This window comes from Bubalus bubalis, chromosome 5, assembly GCF_019923935.1.
Source record: "Bubalus bubalis isolate 160015118507 breed Murrah chromosome 5, NDDB_SH_1, whole genome shotgun sequence".
Lineage (NCBI taxonomy): Eukaryota > Metazoa > Chordata > Mammalia > Artiodactyla > Bovidae > Bubalus > Bubalus bubalis.
This window is the reverse complement of record NC_059161.1, coordinates 89,634,418-89,650,300: the sequence shown is the minus strand read 5'-3', so window position 1 is coordinate 89,650,300 and position 15,883 is coordinate 89,634,418. Positions and strand designations below refer to the sequence as shown.

The window sequence follows — 15,883 nt, the reverse complement described above, 5'->3', positions numbered from 1 at the left end:
TTTATTTCTTTAGGTAGATATATTCTTAAGTATTTCGTTCTTTTCATTGCAATGGTGAATGAAATTGTGAAATTCTTTTTTTAAACCTTTTATTTTGTTTTGGGGTATAGCTGATTAACAGTGTTGTGATAGTTTCAGGTGAACAGTGAAGGGATTTGGCCATACATATACATGTATCCATTCTCCCCCAAACTCCCCTCCCATCCAGGCTGTCACATAGCATTGAGCAGAGTTCTAGGTGTTATATGTACAAGTAGGTCCTTGTTGAGAGCTAATTGAATCTGAATGTACTAATTTGGGATGGATAAATTGGATTATCATGAATGTTATATAATCTTGTGACCCATAGAACAAAAGCTGGACTTTCTTTTTTTAAAATGAAAGAGCTATGAAAGAAAATGTTATACATATGGTTTAATTCTCCCTTCTGATTTCTCCTTTTGTGGTGTTCTGGGATGGGGGTTTAGGAGATGGAGTCATGCATACTTAGGCCCTTGGTGTTTTCTCCACATCCTGGCTTCATACAGGATGGCTCAGAGGGATGCCAACCCTGTGTGTGCAGAGTGGAGACACCCACACATGAGTATCACCCTCTCATTTTTATTAAAACACGGGCAGGATGTGCAAAATCAGAAACAAGGCCAAAGTGCTGCTCCATCTCTCACCCTCAGGGATTATGCAGAGCTTTGTAAGCTTTGATACATGTTTAAAAGACAGGATAATGCTTCATTTGGCCTGCTGTACTCTAAGATGTACCTTTTAAGGAGAGTTTTCCAAAAGAACTGCTCTTGATGGATATCCTATAAAAAAAGCTCTATAGGCCAAAGCACATAGGTATGTTAAAGGACCTAAGAAGTCTGGCTGGAAAGAAGCAGCTTTAACTACCTGAAAGTATTTAATCATGGAACTTTAGGTTGAGTCAATATTCATTAACACCTGTAAAACACATTTCAGGAAACTGCTGTAAAGTTGTGAGAGTGACTGTTTTTTCCCTAAATGTTCCATAACGTAAACCCGAGAGCTGTCTTGTAGAAGAGTTCTCTTAGGAAGTTGTGTGCTAATTTCAGTGATGCTGCTTTAGCTCAAAATATTTTTAAAACTTTGATCTTTAGAATCTCCTTCAAAGCCTTTTGTAAACCATATCATTAATCCAAAAAGAATAATTTTACATGTTATTCTATACAAGTATAATTTAATAATGTGATTATTATATATAATATACAATTATTAAATATTTTATAAATTATATTATAAAGACAATTTGTAGATTATAATAAATAAATATTATTTATAATAATTGTAATTGTCACTATTTGTGGAGTGCTTTTATGTGCTAGCCACTTATATAGTACCTCCTAAAAGTCCTGTGAATTTGATCCCACATATCTAGGATCTAAAGCTTTATAGCTGTCGTTGTTCAGTCCCTCAGTCATGTCTGACTCTTTGTGACCCCATGGACTGCAGCATGCCAGTCTTCCCTGTCCTTCACTATCTACCGGAGCTTGCTCAAACTCATGTCCCTTGAGTGGATGATGCCATCCAACCATCTCATCCTCTGTCACTCCTTTCTCCTTTTGCCCTCAGTCTTTCCCAGTGTCAGGGCTTTTCCAATGAGTCAGCTCTATGCATCAGCTGGCCGAAGTATTGGAGATTCAGCATCAGTCCTTCCAAAGAATATTCAGGGTTGATTTCCTTTAGGATTGACTGGTTTGATCATCTTGCGTTAGCAGTGTGGAGATTTAAACATGAGGATAGCGGACTCCAAAGTCCTTCTCTCAGCTACCCAGTTTTAGAGTTATTTGGGTCAAGAGTGGAACTAGCCAGCTTGCTCATATTCCTGAGAGTTTCAAGAAGTTGGCTGTCCTCTTAAAGATGAGGAGCCGTCAACCCTGAGGGCAGTTTCCAAGGAGGAAATGGTTTGAGAAAAGGCAGCATCAATGAAATTGGGATGGGACCAAACAAGGTGATTTCTTTGATAAATGAGATCATTCTTCATTGGATGTTAAGTTCTAGACTTTAAGCCCTAAACAGAAATAACAGTGGAGGGTATCATGGTAGTCTGAGGCTTTCGAGCAGCCTGTGGCTCTGATTGTCTGTGTCCTGGACCACAGCCCAAATGTAACCTGTCTTTTTCCTTGTCCCCAGAGACCTGACACAGTGGACTCAGTGCTGTCTAGCAGAGAGAACTTGGGGAAGCGACCCAGCAGCGTGCTTGCATTTCCAAGGTCAGTGCTTTCCTCCATAGGTTCCTCCGGGTGTGGCCATCCTTGCAGACCTGCTGATGGAATTGGACAGTGTTTTGCACCTGAATTCTCTAGCTCATGCTCCATCTAGTGCAGCTCTCTCTTGCTCTCTCTCTGTGTTCCAGCAAATGAGTTTATTGCATGCACTTTCTGTAGTTAAGTTAAAAAACAATGGACACTTAGAATACTTTTTTTTTTAATACTCTTGGTTCCCTGGGAATTCTCTTACTGCCTCCCACCAACCTTAGTCCTTGCAAGTATCAGTAAAATTTTTCTCATCCACTAGGCTTTCTTCTACCTTTCACCCCTTCCTCTGATCTAGTCCCTTCTTAATCATGCACTCTAGACTAACAGCTGTCTAAGATTTGATTTTTACCATGGAAGGGGCTAGAAAGACAAGGTACAGCTTCACCCCAACAGCATAGTGAGTGTTTTCGATGGCTGCTGATGCTGCTGAATATAATAATGATAATAATAACAACAATGATAATATTACAATGACAATAATAATAGCAATCATCTATGGAGCACTTACTAGTTGCCAGATGTTGTTAAGCCCTTTCTTAATAGTCTTGCATTTAATCTTTACTACAACCACTTGAGATATGTATTATAATTTTATAAAGGAGCAAAATTAATTATAACTTTAATTCTATTTTTAATTAAAAAATTTATTGAAGTATAGTTCATTTGCAATGTTGTGTTAGTTTTAGGCATTCAGCATGTAGTTTTAATTCTTTTTTTTTTTTTTTAACAAGTGAAGTATCACTCCAGTTAGTTCAGTTGCTCAGTTGTGTCCAACTCTTTGCGACCCCATGAACCGAAGCACGCCAGGCCTCCCTGTCCATCACCAACTCCCAGAGTTTACTCAAACTCATGTCCACTGAGTCAGTTATGCCATCCAACCATCTCATCCTCTGTTGTCCCCTTCTCCTCCTGCCTTGAATCTTTCCCAGCATCAGGGTCTTTTCCAATGAGTCAGTTCTTTGCATCAGGTGGCCAAAGTATTGGAGTTTCAGCTTCAGCATCAGTCCTTCCAGTGAATATTCAGGACTTACTTCCTTTAGGATGGGTTGGTTGGATTTCCTTGTTGTCCAAGGGACTCTCAAATGTATTCTCCAACACCATAGTTCAAAAGCATCAATTCTTCAGCATTCAGCTTTCTTTATAGTCCAACTCTTACATCAATACATGACTACTGGAAAAACCATAGCTTTGACTACAAGGACCTTTGTTGGCAAAGTAATGTCTCTGCTTTTGAATATGCTGTCTAGGTTTGTCATAATTTTTCTTCCAAGGAGCAAGCATCTTCATGACTGCAGTCACACCTGCAGTTTCAGGATGCAGCATTAAAAGCACTTCAGTAGGAGTCAGGAGAGTTGGGTTTTATTTCCAGTTTGGTCGTTACTTACCCATTATGAGCTCTTAATCATATTTTTAATCTTAATTGCTGTGCCACTAACTACTATGCATTTTGGGTAAAGGAAGTTTGGGAAATAGTAAACTATTTCCCAAAATAGTTTTCTCATTTTTTTTTGTCTCAGAGTATTTTCTCATATTTTTTTTTTGTGGGGGGGAGGAGGGGGAGGGCGTCTGTGACATCCTCTTCTGTTCGTTGGTTTGGAACCAGTCCTTCCTGGAAAAGCTATATGATACAGACCTCAGCATAATCAGTGTGAGGGGGAGAATAAGTGTTAAAGATTAATTAGTCCAGTCTCTTCATCTTCTAGATGAAATGATTACACAGCAGGGGGGCCAAGTCGGAAATAAAACCGTGGCCCCTGACTGTCTCAGTGCTGTTTCCACTGCAGCATGTTGTCTTACCCATTAAACATAAATCCATGGATTCAAAATAACTTTATTTTGATTGTATTTTGGGAGGCAGATTTGACTGTCCCCTTGGACATAGTTTGGCTTAAGCACTCCAGGAGGGAAATAATTGTAGTTAGTTAAGGGACAGATGGACGGTCCTGTCCATTAGAGAGCCTGGCAATAGACAGGAGGACTCGAATCCTCAAAGCAAATGTAGGCGTTTCCTTTATGTGAAGCTTGGCCTCTGAATGTACTGCAAGCACCATGCCCGCCCCACCCTTCCTTCCCACCTCTAACCCAGCACCCCATTCCTGGGACCAGAGAAAAGCTGCAGTTACTGACATCAACTGAACAAACCCCTTCCCCCTCGCCTTTATAAGCCCCTCACTTTTGCCTGGGGAGAGGATGGAGCAGTGAGGAGGAGGAAGAGGGAGGAGAAGAGTGCTCACTTCTGGGCATACCCTGTCTACCAGTCCCTGAATCCATGCCTCCAAGTTATCCAGTGGCCACCATCCACTGTTTCAGGACTGTGGCATCTGCTTACAGAGCTAGAAAAGACAAATGAATCCAAGCTGAAATAAAACCCAAAAACTTTAATCCAGGCCTTCAGAGCAGTTTATCTATATAAGAGCTTCTTTGGGGTCCTCAGTATACTTGGGAAGGTCATGGTTGGCTCCCAGGCTTAACCTCAAAGAGAATGAGTCCATGATTCGTACTCAGCAAATAAAAGCACTTCCCCTCCTTGAGACAAGTAAGCTTATTTCATTCAGAATCCATCAGCTAACTTGGCTGCTTCTCAGAATTAAGAGATTTACACATTCACCTATGGACACATCTTGGCTCATTCCAGGATTGAGCTCAAGGAGATGGAGAACAAACCACCTATGGAGACCATTGCAGAAGAAGATGGACAGAATGAACAGAAGAAGGACAAATTAAAGGACCAGTCAGACAAAGAAGAGGGTGTCCCAGGTAGGTCATTGATTTCTGGGTATAATCTGTGACTCTTTACTACTTGTGAGCCACGCCATATTGCTTAGCAACTCTGATGGTCAAAATAAAGTTCATTTCGTGAATAATCACTGTATTCTTCTCTCTAACAAACATCTCCTATTCCTGGAATCCTGTATCTCACCCTAACCACTTTATGACACTCAGACTTTTAGACTGTGATCTCTTTGCTGACTCCCCACTACTCAAAACTCAGCTGCCTGGAAGATCTAGGCAGGTAACATAAATGCATGAACTGGGCTGGATGTCACATGGTAGGGAGACATGTTAGCATCAATATTTTTTATGAAAAATGAAGAGTGGTAGTTTTACATCTTTGACACCTGGATTTATAGAAGATAGCAGATTCTCATATCTGTGTCATCATATAATCTGTTGTAATATATTGTTTTGGTTGGGGCATGTGAGGAAAATCCTAGGACTTCAAAGACTTTTTGAAAGACTCCTAGGGATTCCCAGGGGTTGCCAGACTATATACTTGGAGACTTATTCCTCTAGCAGATTATTGATTTGTGGAAATGTAAGCCAGTTCAGTTTAGTCACTCATTCATGTCCAACTCTTTGTGACCCCATGAATTGCAGCAAGCCAGGCCTCCCTGTCTATCACCAACTCCTGGAGTTCACTCAAACTCACGTCCATCGAGTCGGTGATGCCATCCAGCCATCTCATCCTCTGTTGTCCCCTTTTCTTCCTGCCCCCAATCCCTCCCAGCATCAGGGTCTTTTCCAATGAGTCACCTCTTCGCATGAGGTGGCCAAAGTACTGGAGTTTCAGCTTCAGCATCATTCCTTCCAAAGAATACCCAGGACTGATCTCCTTTAGAATGGACTAGTTGGATCCCCTTGCAGTCCAAGGGACTCTCAAGAGTCTTCTCCAGCACCACAGTTCAAAAGCATCAGTTCTTTGGTGCTCAGCTTTCTTCACAGTCCAACTCTCACATCCATACATGACTACTGGAAAAACCATAGCCTTGACTAGACAGACCTTTGTTGGCAAAGTAATGTCTCTGCTTTTGAATATGCCATCTAGGTTGGTCATAACTTTCCTTCCAAGGAGTAAGCATCTTTTAATTTCATGGCTGCAGTCACCATCTGCAGTGATTTTGGAGCCCCCCAAAATAAAGTCTGACACTGTTTCCACTGTTTCCCCATCTATTTCCCATGAAGCGATGGGACTAGATGCCATGATCTTCGTTTTCTGAATGTTGAGCTTTAAGCCAACTTTTTCACTCTCCTCTTTCACTTTCATCAAGAGGCTTTTTAGTTCCTCTTCACTTTCTGCCATAAGGGTGGTGTCATCTGCATATCTGAGGTTATTGATATTTCTCCCAGCAATCTTGATTCCAGCTTGTGCTTCTTCCAGCCCAGAGTTTCTCATGATGTACTCTGCATATAAGTTAAATAAGCAGGGTGACAATATACAGCCTTGATGTACTCCTTTTCCTATTTGGAACCAGTCTGCTGTTCCATGTCCAGTTCTAACTGTTGCTTCCTGACCTGCATATAGGTTTCTCAAGAGGCAGGTTAGGTGGTCTGGTATTGCCACTTCTTTCAGAATTTTCCACAGTTTATTGTGATCCACACAGTCAAAGGCTTTGGCAAAGTCAATAAAGCAGAAATAGATGTTTTTCTGGAACTCTCTTGCTTTTTCCATGATCCAGTGGATGTTGGCAATTTAATGTCTGGTTCCTCTGCTTTTGCTAAAACCAGCTTGAACATCTGGAAGTTCACGGTTCACGTATTGCTGAAGCCTGGCTTGGAGAATTTTGAGCATTACTTTACTAGCGTGTGAGATGAGTGCAAATGTCAGCCAAGTGGTAGAAAATTGCCTGATTTTTCAAGAGAAGCAGAGATCCTGACTTGTGAAATCTATTAATTGTTTTTATTTAATTTATTTTAATTGGAGGATAATTATTTTACAATATTGTGATGGTTTTGCCATACATCAGCATGAATTGGCCACAGGTATACATGTGTCCCCTCCCATCCTGAACCCCCCTCCCACCTCCCTCCCCACCCCACCCCTCTGGGTTGTCACAGAAGACCAGCTTTGGGTGCCCTGCTTCATGCATCAAACTTGCACTGGTCATCTCTTTTACATGTGGTAAGGTATATGTTTCAATGTTATTCTCTCCAATCATCCCACCCTTGCCTTCTCCCACTGAGTCCGGTGTTCACTACTAATTGACATTCAAAAAAAAAAAATACTAACTAGGCCAAACAAAACATTTATCAATGGGTAAATGTTGGCTTGTGAATGTTGGTTTTGCGACGTGTGGCCTACAGGATTACACATCAGCTTTTAGCCTGATAGATGCTTTCATTCTTTAGCTTCATTTGTCAGTTTCCTATGGACTCTTTCTAGAGTTAAATTGTCTGTTCGCCTTCTCCTAACATGCTTTGCTCTTCCTTGACTTCAAGCTTCTGTTCACTCTTCTCCTGCCTGAAATTCCCTTCCTTTTCTTACAGTCTATCCCAATCCTACTCTCCTCTTATCAGCCTTTTTTTTTTTCTTTTAAATTAATTTTCATTGGAATACAGTTGCCTTACAGTGTTGTGTTAGTTTCTACTCAAGAGCACAGTGACTGAGCTGTATCTGTACATATATCCCCTCTTGCTTGGGCTTCTTTCCCATTCAGGCCACTGCAGTGATTGCATTAAGTAGCGCTCCCTCTTCTATTCAGTGTGTCCTCATTCATTATCTATTTTATACTTGGCATCAGTAGTACTGGAGTACATAGTATAGTACCATAGTATAGTAGTATTAGTACTGGAGTACATAGTATAGTACCATAGTATAGTAGTATTAGTACTGGAGTACATAGTATAGTACCATAGTGTAGTAGCATTAGTACCAGATAGACTGTAGCCTACCAGGCTCCTCTGTCCATGGGATTTTCCAGGCAATAATACTGGAGTGGATTGCCATTTCCTTCTCCAGGGTATCTTCCCAACCCAGGGCTTGAACCCAGGTCTCCCGCATTATAAACAGATGCTTTACTGTCTGAGCCACCAGGGCAGTTCTTGTACATAGTATAGTACCATAGTATAGTAGTACTGGGATACGTCCACCCCAGTCTTCCGGTTCCTTCCACCCCTCACTCTTTCCCCCTTGGTGTCTGTATGTTTGTTCTCTATGTCTGTGTCTCTATTTCTCTTAGTAGCCCTTTCACATTTCACTTCCTCCATGGAAACATCTCTCAGCAATGGATTCTGAACTGGCTCCCTTCATCTCCTCTGTCAGACTGTTAAAGATGGCACCATTTATCTGAGATTCAGATATTCTGCATCCTTGTCCTGAGTTGCTATTTATATAATGTGTATAAAACACTTAGTATTTTTGGCAGGTGGAAAGACCTCCACAACTGAGAGCTCTTGTGTTTTCTGTTTGTATCTTATTTTTCCTCTCCAACTATATTTATTGAAAGATCTTCAAGGGCAGAGACTTGCCTCTTGTATTTTTGAAAGTGCCCAGCCAGAGCCTTTACATATAATAAGTATACAGCAAAATGGATATTTTAACCACACTAGGGCCAAGGGACAACAATTTAAAATGAGAAAGTGCATTTTATGTGAAAATTTTCCCAAGTAAAATTATGAGTTTTTAAAATCTGTGTTACGTACAAACCACTGATTTAGAGTTAAAAGGAAACTCGCTTTCATTCATTCTACAGAGATTTTATCACCCAAGACAGCTCAAGATAGACTGGCTGTCTCTCCTGCCAAAGGGACAAATGTCAGTTTGCCAAATAAACTGGAGCAGAATGGGAGTGGTGGGAAGAATATGAACCTTGAAAGGTAATGCACTGGGTATTTTTCTTCTGTTGCATTTTACTAAATATATTTTCATGCCCTTTCTTGATGTAGGGAATTTTAAATAAGCATTCATTTTTTCATTCATTCCTTCATCCACTATTCCTGACGCCACATCCTAGCATTTAACATACACTTGCATGCCAGGTGATGAAGGTGGTAACGATGACCAGCACTCACAACCTGTGGGAAAACCAGAGTAATAAATTATGATTCAGTAGGATAAATGCTACCACGGAGGTGGAAACAAAACAGCACAGAGGAAAAAACATCTAACTTCCCTTATGAATTCGGGAAAACCTCTCTTGTTTTCTGTGTGTGGATATTATAATATGATACAGGTTCATGTTTAGATCAAATTGGAAAGCATTTTTGCCAAACATGGCTTTGTTGTTGTTTAGTCACTAAGTTTGTGCGACTCTTTGCAACCCCATGGGCTGCAGCACACCAGGCTTCCCTGTCCTTCACCAACTCCCAGAGCTTGCTCAAACTCATGTCCGTTGAGTCAGTGATGCCATCCAACCATCTCATCCTCTGTCATTCCCTTCTTCTCCTACCTTCAATTTTTCCCAGCATCAGAGTCTTTTCTAATTAGTCAATTCTTCCCATCAGATGGCCAAACTGTTGGAGCTTCAGCTTCAGCATCAGTCCTTCCAATGAATATTCAGGGTTGATTTCTTTTGGGATTCTAATTCCTAATTATTAGTGATTCCTAGTAAAGTTTTCCTATAGAAGTTGACCAAACAACCAATGTTTTTTTCTTGTTTGTTTGTTTTTGTTTGTGTGCTGATTACTAAAGTAATATGCATTTGTCAATGAAATTTTAGAAGAAATGAGAAAAGCAAGAGATACAAAAACAATCACCCATAGCACCACCAAACAGAAGTTTTCTGTAATGTTATGGGTGTATATCCTTCATTTCAATGCATATATATTATAACATGGACATATATTTATACTTGAAACATGTACATTAATTTTAAAGAAAACTGAGATATCATATGAACCTTTGCTATACTTAACAATTTAAGTGGTGAAAATTTCCCTATGGCTTTAAATATTCTAAAACATGAACAAATGATTTCTCATCTCATTTATTAAACCTTTTGTTTAACAAATCTCCTGTATACATAGATGATTTTTAGTTTTTTATAAATGTTGAAACAAATATAATCACATAATTCTTTGCACACACCTGCATATTCTATAGGAAAGAAGCTTTAAAGTGAAATTTCATAGATAAGTGATGAATCCATTTTTCATGCTTTTGATATGCATTACCAATCATCTTCAGGGCTTCTGAAGTGGTGCTAGTTTTAAAGGACCCACCAGCCAAAGCAGGAGATGTAAGAGATGTGGGCTCGATCCCTGGGTCAGGAAGATCCTTTGGAGGAGGGCATGGCAACCTGCTCCAGTATTCTTGCCTGGAGAATCCCATGGACAGAGGAGCCTCGTGTAGTACAGTTCATGGGCCCACAAAGAGTCAGACACAACTGAAGTGACTTGGCATGCACACACCATGCACCAGTTTTACCCTCAGGTAGATGATACCAAAAATTATCTTCCCAGTAACAGAAATATGAAGAACTGCTGTGTTCTCTGTAGCTTTGCTAATACTGGATTTGGCTCCCATTCAATGGCTGCATTCTCAATGGCTCCCTCTTCATTCTTCGATGGCTCCCATTCTCACCCAGGGTGAAAGCTAAAGTCATTACCATGGCCTTCAATATGTTGCCTGATCTCTGATCTCTCTCTCTTACTTCCTCCAGCCACACTGAACACAGACATGCTCTCACTTCAAGTCCTTAGCACTCATTTGCTCCACTAGATTCTTTTCCATCAGATTTCTGATTATTATTATTCTTTTACTGCCTTCAAGTTGCTCAAATGTCACCTTTCTGGTGAGAACTTCCCTGGCCATTGTATTCATGATTTAATACTCCATTCCTCCAGCATTGCATGGTATTTATCACCATCGAACAGACTATATAATTCATTCATCTTGTTTATTGACTGTCTACTCCCATCAGCATGTTAATTCCATGAGGACAGAGCTTTTTTTTTGTATGTGTGTTTTGTTCTTCACTGCCTCTCCCATGCTGAGAGCAGTACACCTAGAGAACACTCAATAAATTTTTGTAGAATGAGTAAGTTTTATCCCAATTTCACTGAATTGGTAACTGAGACTTTGTACAATTATCCAGTTTGTCTAATGCCAGTCAGCTTCTAATAAAGAAAGCCGGGTTTTGAACCCGAATTTATCTGATATCAAGGTTAGGTTTTTAATCTCTATACATGTAGATACTCTAAAGAAAACTGCTGAGATATTTTTAATTTTCTTATATTAATGTGTGCATGCATGCTTAGTCACTTCAGTCACGTCTGACTCTTTGCAACCCTATGGACTGCAGACCACCAGGCTCCTCTGTCCATGGGATTCTCCAGGCAGGGTCACTGGAACGGGTTGCCATGCCCTCCTCCAGGGGATCTTCCCATCCCAGGGATCGAAGCTGCATCTTTTATGTCTCCTGTATTGGTAGGCTAGTTCTTTACTACTCGTGCCACCTTGGAAGCCCTCTTATATTTATACTTGTTTCTAAAATTATCATTCATCATTGATTATAATTGATGTCAGGCTACATTAATATTAATTATTGTTGCATTGTTTTTATAGTGTATCATTTCCAGGTGGACTGAAAAATGATCATGCAATGAAGCCTAAAATTTCTCCAGGCACTTCTTGCAAGGACCATCATAGGGCAGGACAGGTACAGTGTCTTCAAAGAAACAGAGCCCAGACAGAATCTCCTTCTGACTTCTGCTTCTCAAAGAGAATTTGAGGAATTGCTCTTTCTTTAACACACGGGTATGGCTCAAGTACACAGGACCTATAATGGGACTGTGATAAATCTATCTACTAGTCAAAATCTACTAGTTAACAGAAATAGGTCTGGGAAATCTTTAATTTTCAGTTGCTTTAAACACATCTGTTCAAGTAAGAGTTGAATAAATCCTCTGGAATATTTGTGGAGCCCTCTCTGAAAAATCCCATTTGGATAATATCATGAATACATCCTTTTATGAAGTCTACTACTCGACACCCCTAGCCTTTGGAGAGCTTGGGAAGGAAATGCAGAGCAAAAAAAGTAAAAGGTAAAAAATCAATTTGCCCTAAAACTTGATGTTATAGGAAATGTGTTACATATGCTTGCAACGAGCACAGCGAAATTCCCCACTGTACTACACCGAGGAGAGGAGGAGGAGAGAGATGGAAGATAAGCGACTCATCCAGGAGTATCTCGTGTTGAAAGACCAAGAGACTATCTTCAAAGAGCAGGTACTTCCGCACCTCGGTTAAGGAGTGTTTAACATGGGGCAGGAGAACATGATTATCAAACACCATTTAAAAAGCTCCAGCATGTAGCTTGGTGGTAGTGTATTTAATCATTTACCTACTGCTGAATTCGAACTTAGGTTATGTCCAAGTTTTCACTAATAATAAACAGCCCAGGGATGAATATCCATGTAGTTGGTGTTTGCACCTGCTACTGATTTTTTTCCCCTACCTAAGGACTGAGTTTTAAAGGTGGAATTCCTGGATGTATATGGCTTTATTTTTGATTTATCATGAAATATAACCCCAGGCAAGTCTTTTCCCTTCAGATTCATGGCCTATCTTGAGTAAAGATGGAATGGCACCCTCACCTTTGCTCTATCCTGATTTCTGAACTTTTCAATAACTGGTTCTACTGCCTTCTTATGATATCATAGGGAACCATTCCTGAAATCTCCCTTCCTTCTTACGATCTCTGTAGAAGTGGTGCCTAGAGTCCAGGAATGGGAAACAAAAGCCCACTTAAATATATATATATATATATATATATATATATACACACACACATCAGAAAGTACCATTACCTCCCAAAGGCAGGTTTCTACCTTAGTTGGGTTATTTTAATGTAGTAGAATTAAATTTTTAAAGACTCTATTTCAACATGTAATGATTTTTTTTCAAAGATGAGAAGTCTGGCTAGTAGAGAACAGAATCAAAAGAATGCCGCCTATAATCTGGGAGTTGCTGAAGCTATACGAATCCACAAGAACGAGAAACCTGAATTTTATGTAAGAATCTTTTCAAAATTTCTGTTGCTGATACCTGCCCTAGTTGTGAGCATTGGGGTCTACTCATATTGCATGTTGTGCCATTTTTAAAAAGTGGTAAGGCTGTGCAGGGTTGAAGTTTCCTTCTAAGGCAGGAGTGGTCCACTGTCTGCCTCCGCATGTCACGTTCCCAATACAGTTCCTGTTGTTGGTCACTACAGTGCTTGCCACGGATGGTGATTCTCAGCTGGGACCTGGGAGAGGTGGGCTTAGGAGAGCAGTATATTAAATTCCTGCCCCAGGATTAGATGATCTAAATAGAGAACAAGTATCTCCTGGGAGCTTGCTGGAAATATAGAATCTAGGGTGCCACCTCACACCTCACAGAATGAGAATCTACATTTCAATAAGATATTTAGGTGATTTGTAGCTTCCTTAAGGGGCTTCCCCTTCCTTAGAGGGGCTTCCCAGGTGGCTCAGTGGTAAAGAATCTGCCTGCCAATGTAAGAGATGCAGGTTCAGTCTGTGGGTTTGGAAGAGCCCCTGGAGGAGGGCATGGCAACCCACTCTAGTATTCTTGCTTGGAGAATCCTATGGACAGAGGAGCCTGGTGGGCTACAGTCCATGGGTTCACAAAAGATTTGGACACAACTGAAAGACTAGGCAATAAGTTTGAGAAGTCCAGCTTCAGATGGAGGTTAGCCACCTGCCTTGCCATTAATTGTTTTCAATCATGATGTGCCCACCTTTATTTCTGCTTGTTCTTGCTTCTTTTTACCTCACTATCTAGGTAATGTGACACTCTGGATGTACACCTAATAAAATAGATTTTCTTTATTTAAAATCAGACATTTCATTGAATTATTTTGTGCTGGCCACTGTACCAGTAGCTAAGAATACAAAGATGAAGAATAAGACAAAGTCCCTCTCTAAAGACATTTCAGGATAATGGGGGAAACAGATTTAAAGAGACAAGAGTGTGATAAACTAAATGCTATGATAAATCTTTGAACAGGGCAGAGAAGGGAGTCACTTAACCCAGACCAGAGATCTGAAAAGACTTCCTGGCATACAGGAGTTAGGTCAAGAAGTGAATGAAGGCAAAACCTTCCAGTCAGGGGCAGCAGGGAGTGAGGAAGAGAGAGCACCATGCTTTTGAGCTGTAGGCCCAATCTCTCTCTCCTCTTAGGTAGATTTCAGGTTCAGATTATGTGTTTATCACTGCCCAATTTGAATCTTCTCTTTGTCATAAATGTAGATGCTTATATGCAGGTCAGGAAGCAACAGTTAGAACTGGACATGGAACAACAGACTGGTTCCAAATAGGAAAAGGAGTTCGTCAAGGCTGTATATTGTCACCCTGCTTATTTAACTTATATGCAAAGTACATCATGAGAAACGCTGGGCTGGAAGAAGCACAAGCTGGAATCAAGATTGCCGGGAGAAATATCAATAACCTCAGATATGCAGATGACCACCACCCTTATGGCAGAAAGTGAAGAGGAACTAAAAAGCCTCGTGAAGAAAGTGAAAGTAGAGAGTGAAAAAGTTGGCTTAAAGCTCAACATTCAGAAAACTAAGGTCATGGCATCTGGTCCCATCACTTCATGGGAAATAGATGGGGAAACAGTGGAAACAGTGTCAGACTTTATTTTGGGGGGCTCCAAAATCACTGCAGATGGTGACTGCAGCCATGAAATTAAAAGATGCTTACTCCTTGGAAGGAAAGTTATGACCAACTTAGACAGCATATTCAAAAGCAGAGACATTACTTTGCCAACAAAGGTCCATCTAGTCAAGGCTATGGTTTTTCCAGTGGTCATGTATGGATGTGAGAATTGGACTGTGGAGAAGGCCGAGTGCCAAAGAATTGATGATTTTGAACTGTGGTGTTGGAGAAGACTCTTGCAAGATCCAACCAGTCCATTCTGAAGGAGATCAGCCCTGGGATTTCTTTGGAAGGAATGATGCTAAAGCTGAGACTCAGTACTTTGGCCACCTCATGCGAAGTGTTGACTTTTGGAAAAGACTCTGATGCTGGGAGGGATTGGGGGCAGGAGGAGAAGGGGACGACAGAGGATGAGATGGCGGGATGGCATCACTGACTCGATGGACATGAGTTTGGGTAAACTCTGGGAGTTGGTGATGGACAGGGAGGCCTGGCGTGCTGTGATTCATGGGGTCGCAGAGAGTCAGATACGACTGAGCGACTGAACTGAACTGAACTGAAAGTGAAAAAGATCAAAACAGAAGTTTCGATTCCCCTTCTCAACCTGTTCTTCTCCCAGCCTTCCCATTTTGGCAAGTGGCATCACCAGCCAGACAGTTGCGTGAACCCTTACTTAAAGTGATCCCAGATCTCTTCTCCTCTGTCCCCCCTAATCCAGCCATATTCAAGCCCACTTGCCTTCACCTCCAAAATGTATCCAGCATCTCTTCACCTTCAATGGTACCCAACCCTAGCCTAAGCTGCATTTCTAGAAGGTCTAACTTTTGTGATGCTTTCCTAGTTAGGCTCACTGCCTGCTTTCCTACAATGTAATCTCCACATAGAAGCCAAAGTGATTTTTTAAAACTGTTCACCAGAACAGATCATTCTCCATATAGAGCTTCTAATGACCTTCCACTGAATTAAAATAAGTCTAAACACCTGACCTTTACCTCTCACATCCCCCTGGTTTGGCCCACCTCTCTCTTTGAGCCCGCCTGCCGTGTTTTCCCCCTGCTTACTATGCCTCAGCCATGTAGACCTTCTTTCTGCTTATTTTTATCTAGTGTCTTTGCACTTGCTGTTCCTTCTGTATGGGTCCCTGATATTTGCAGTGGAGGTAACCCAGTCACCACCTTAATAAAAGCCTTCCCTAATAACCAGTTAACCCCGTTCCCATCCAGTTACTTGCTAT

General features: G+C 40.9%; 1 protein-coding gene across 1 annotated transcript in view; it reads left to right on the top strand.

Moving 5' to 3' along the window:
* The window catches only part of CCDC81 (coiled-coil domain containing 81), a 42,461-nt gene that overhangs the window by 14,611 nt on the left and 11,967 nt on the right, over positions 1-15,883 (top strand). The window contains exons 5-10 of the mRNA XM_025286190.2: positions 2,146-2,225; positions 4,906-5,027; positions 8,741-8,864; positions 11,554-11,647; positions 12,070-12,216; positions 12,897-13,001. Coding sequence (XP_025141975.2) covers positions 2,146-2,225; positions 4,906-5,027; positions 8,741-8,864; positions 11,554-11,647; positions 12,070-12,216; positions 12,897-13,001 — 672 coding nt within the window. The remainder of the gene's footprint in view (positions 1-2,145; positions 2,226-4,905; positions 5,028-8,740; positions 8,865-11,553; positions 11,648-12,069; positions 12,217-12,896; positions 13,002-15,883) is intronic.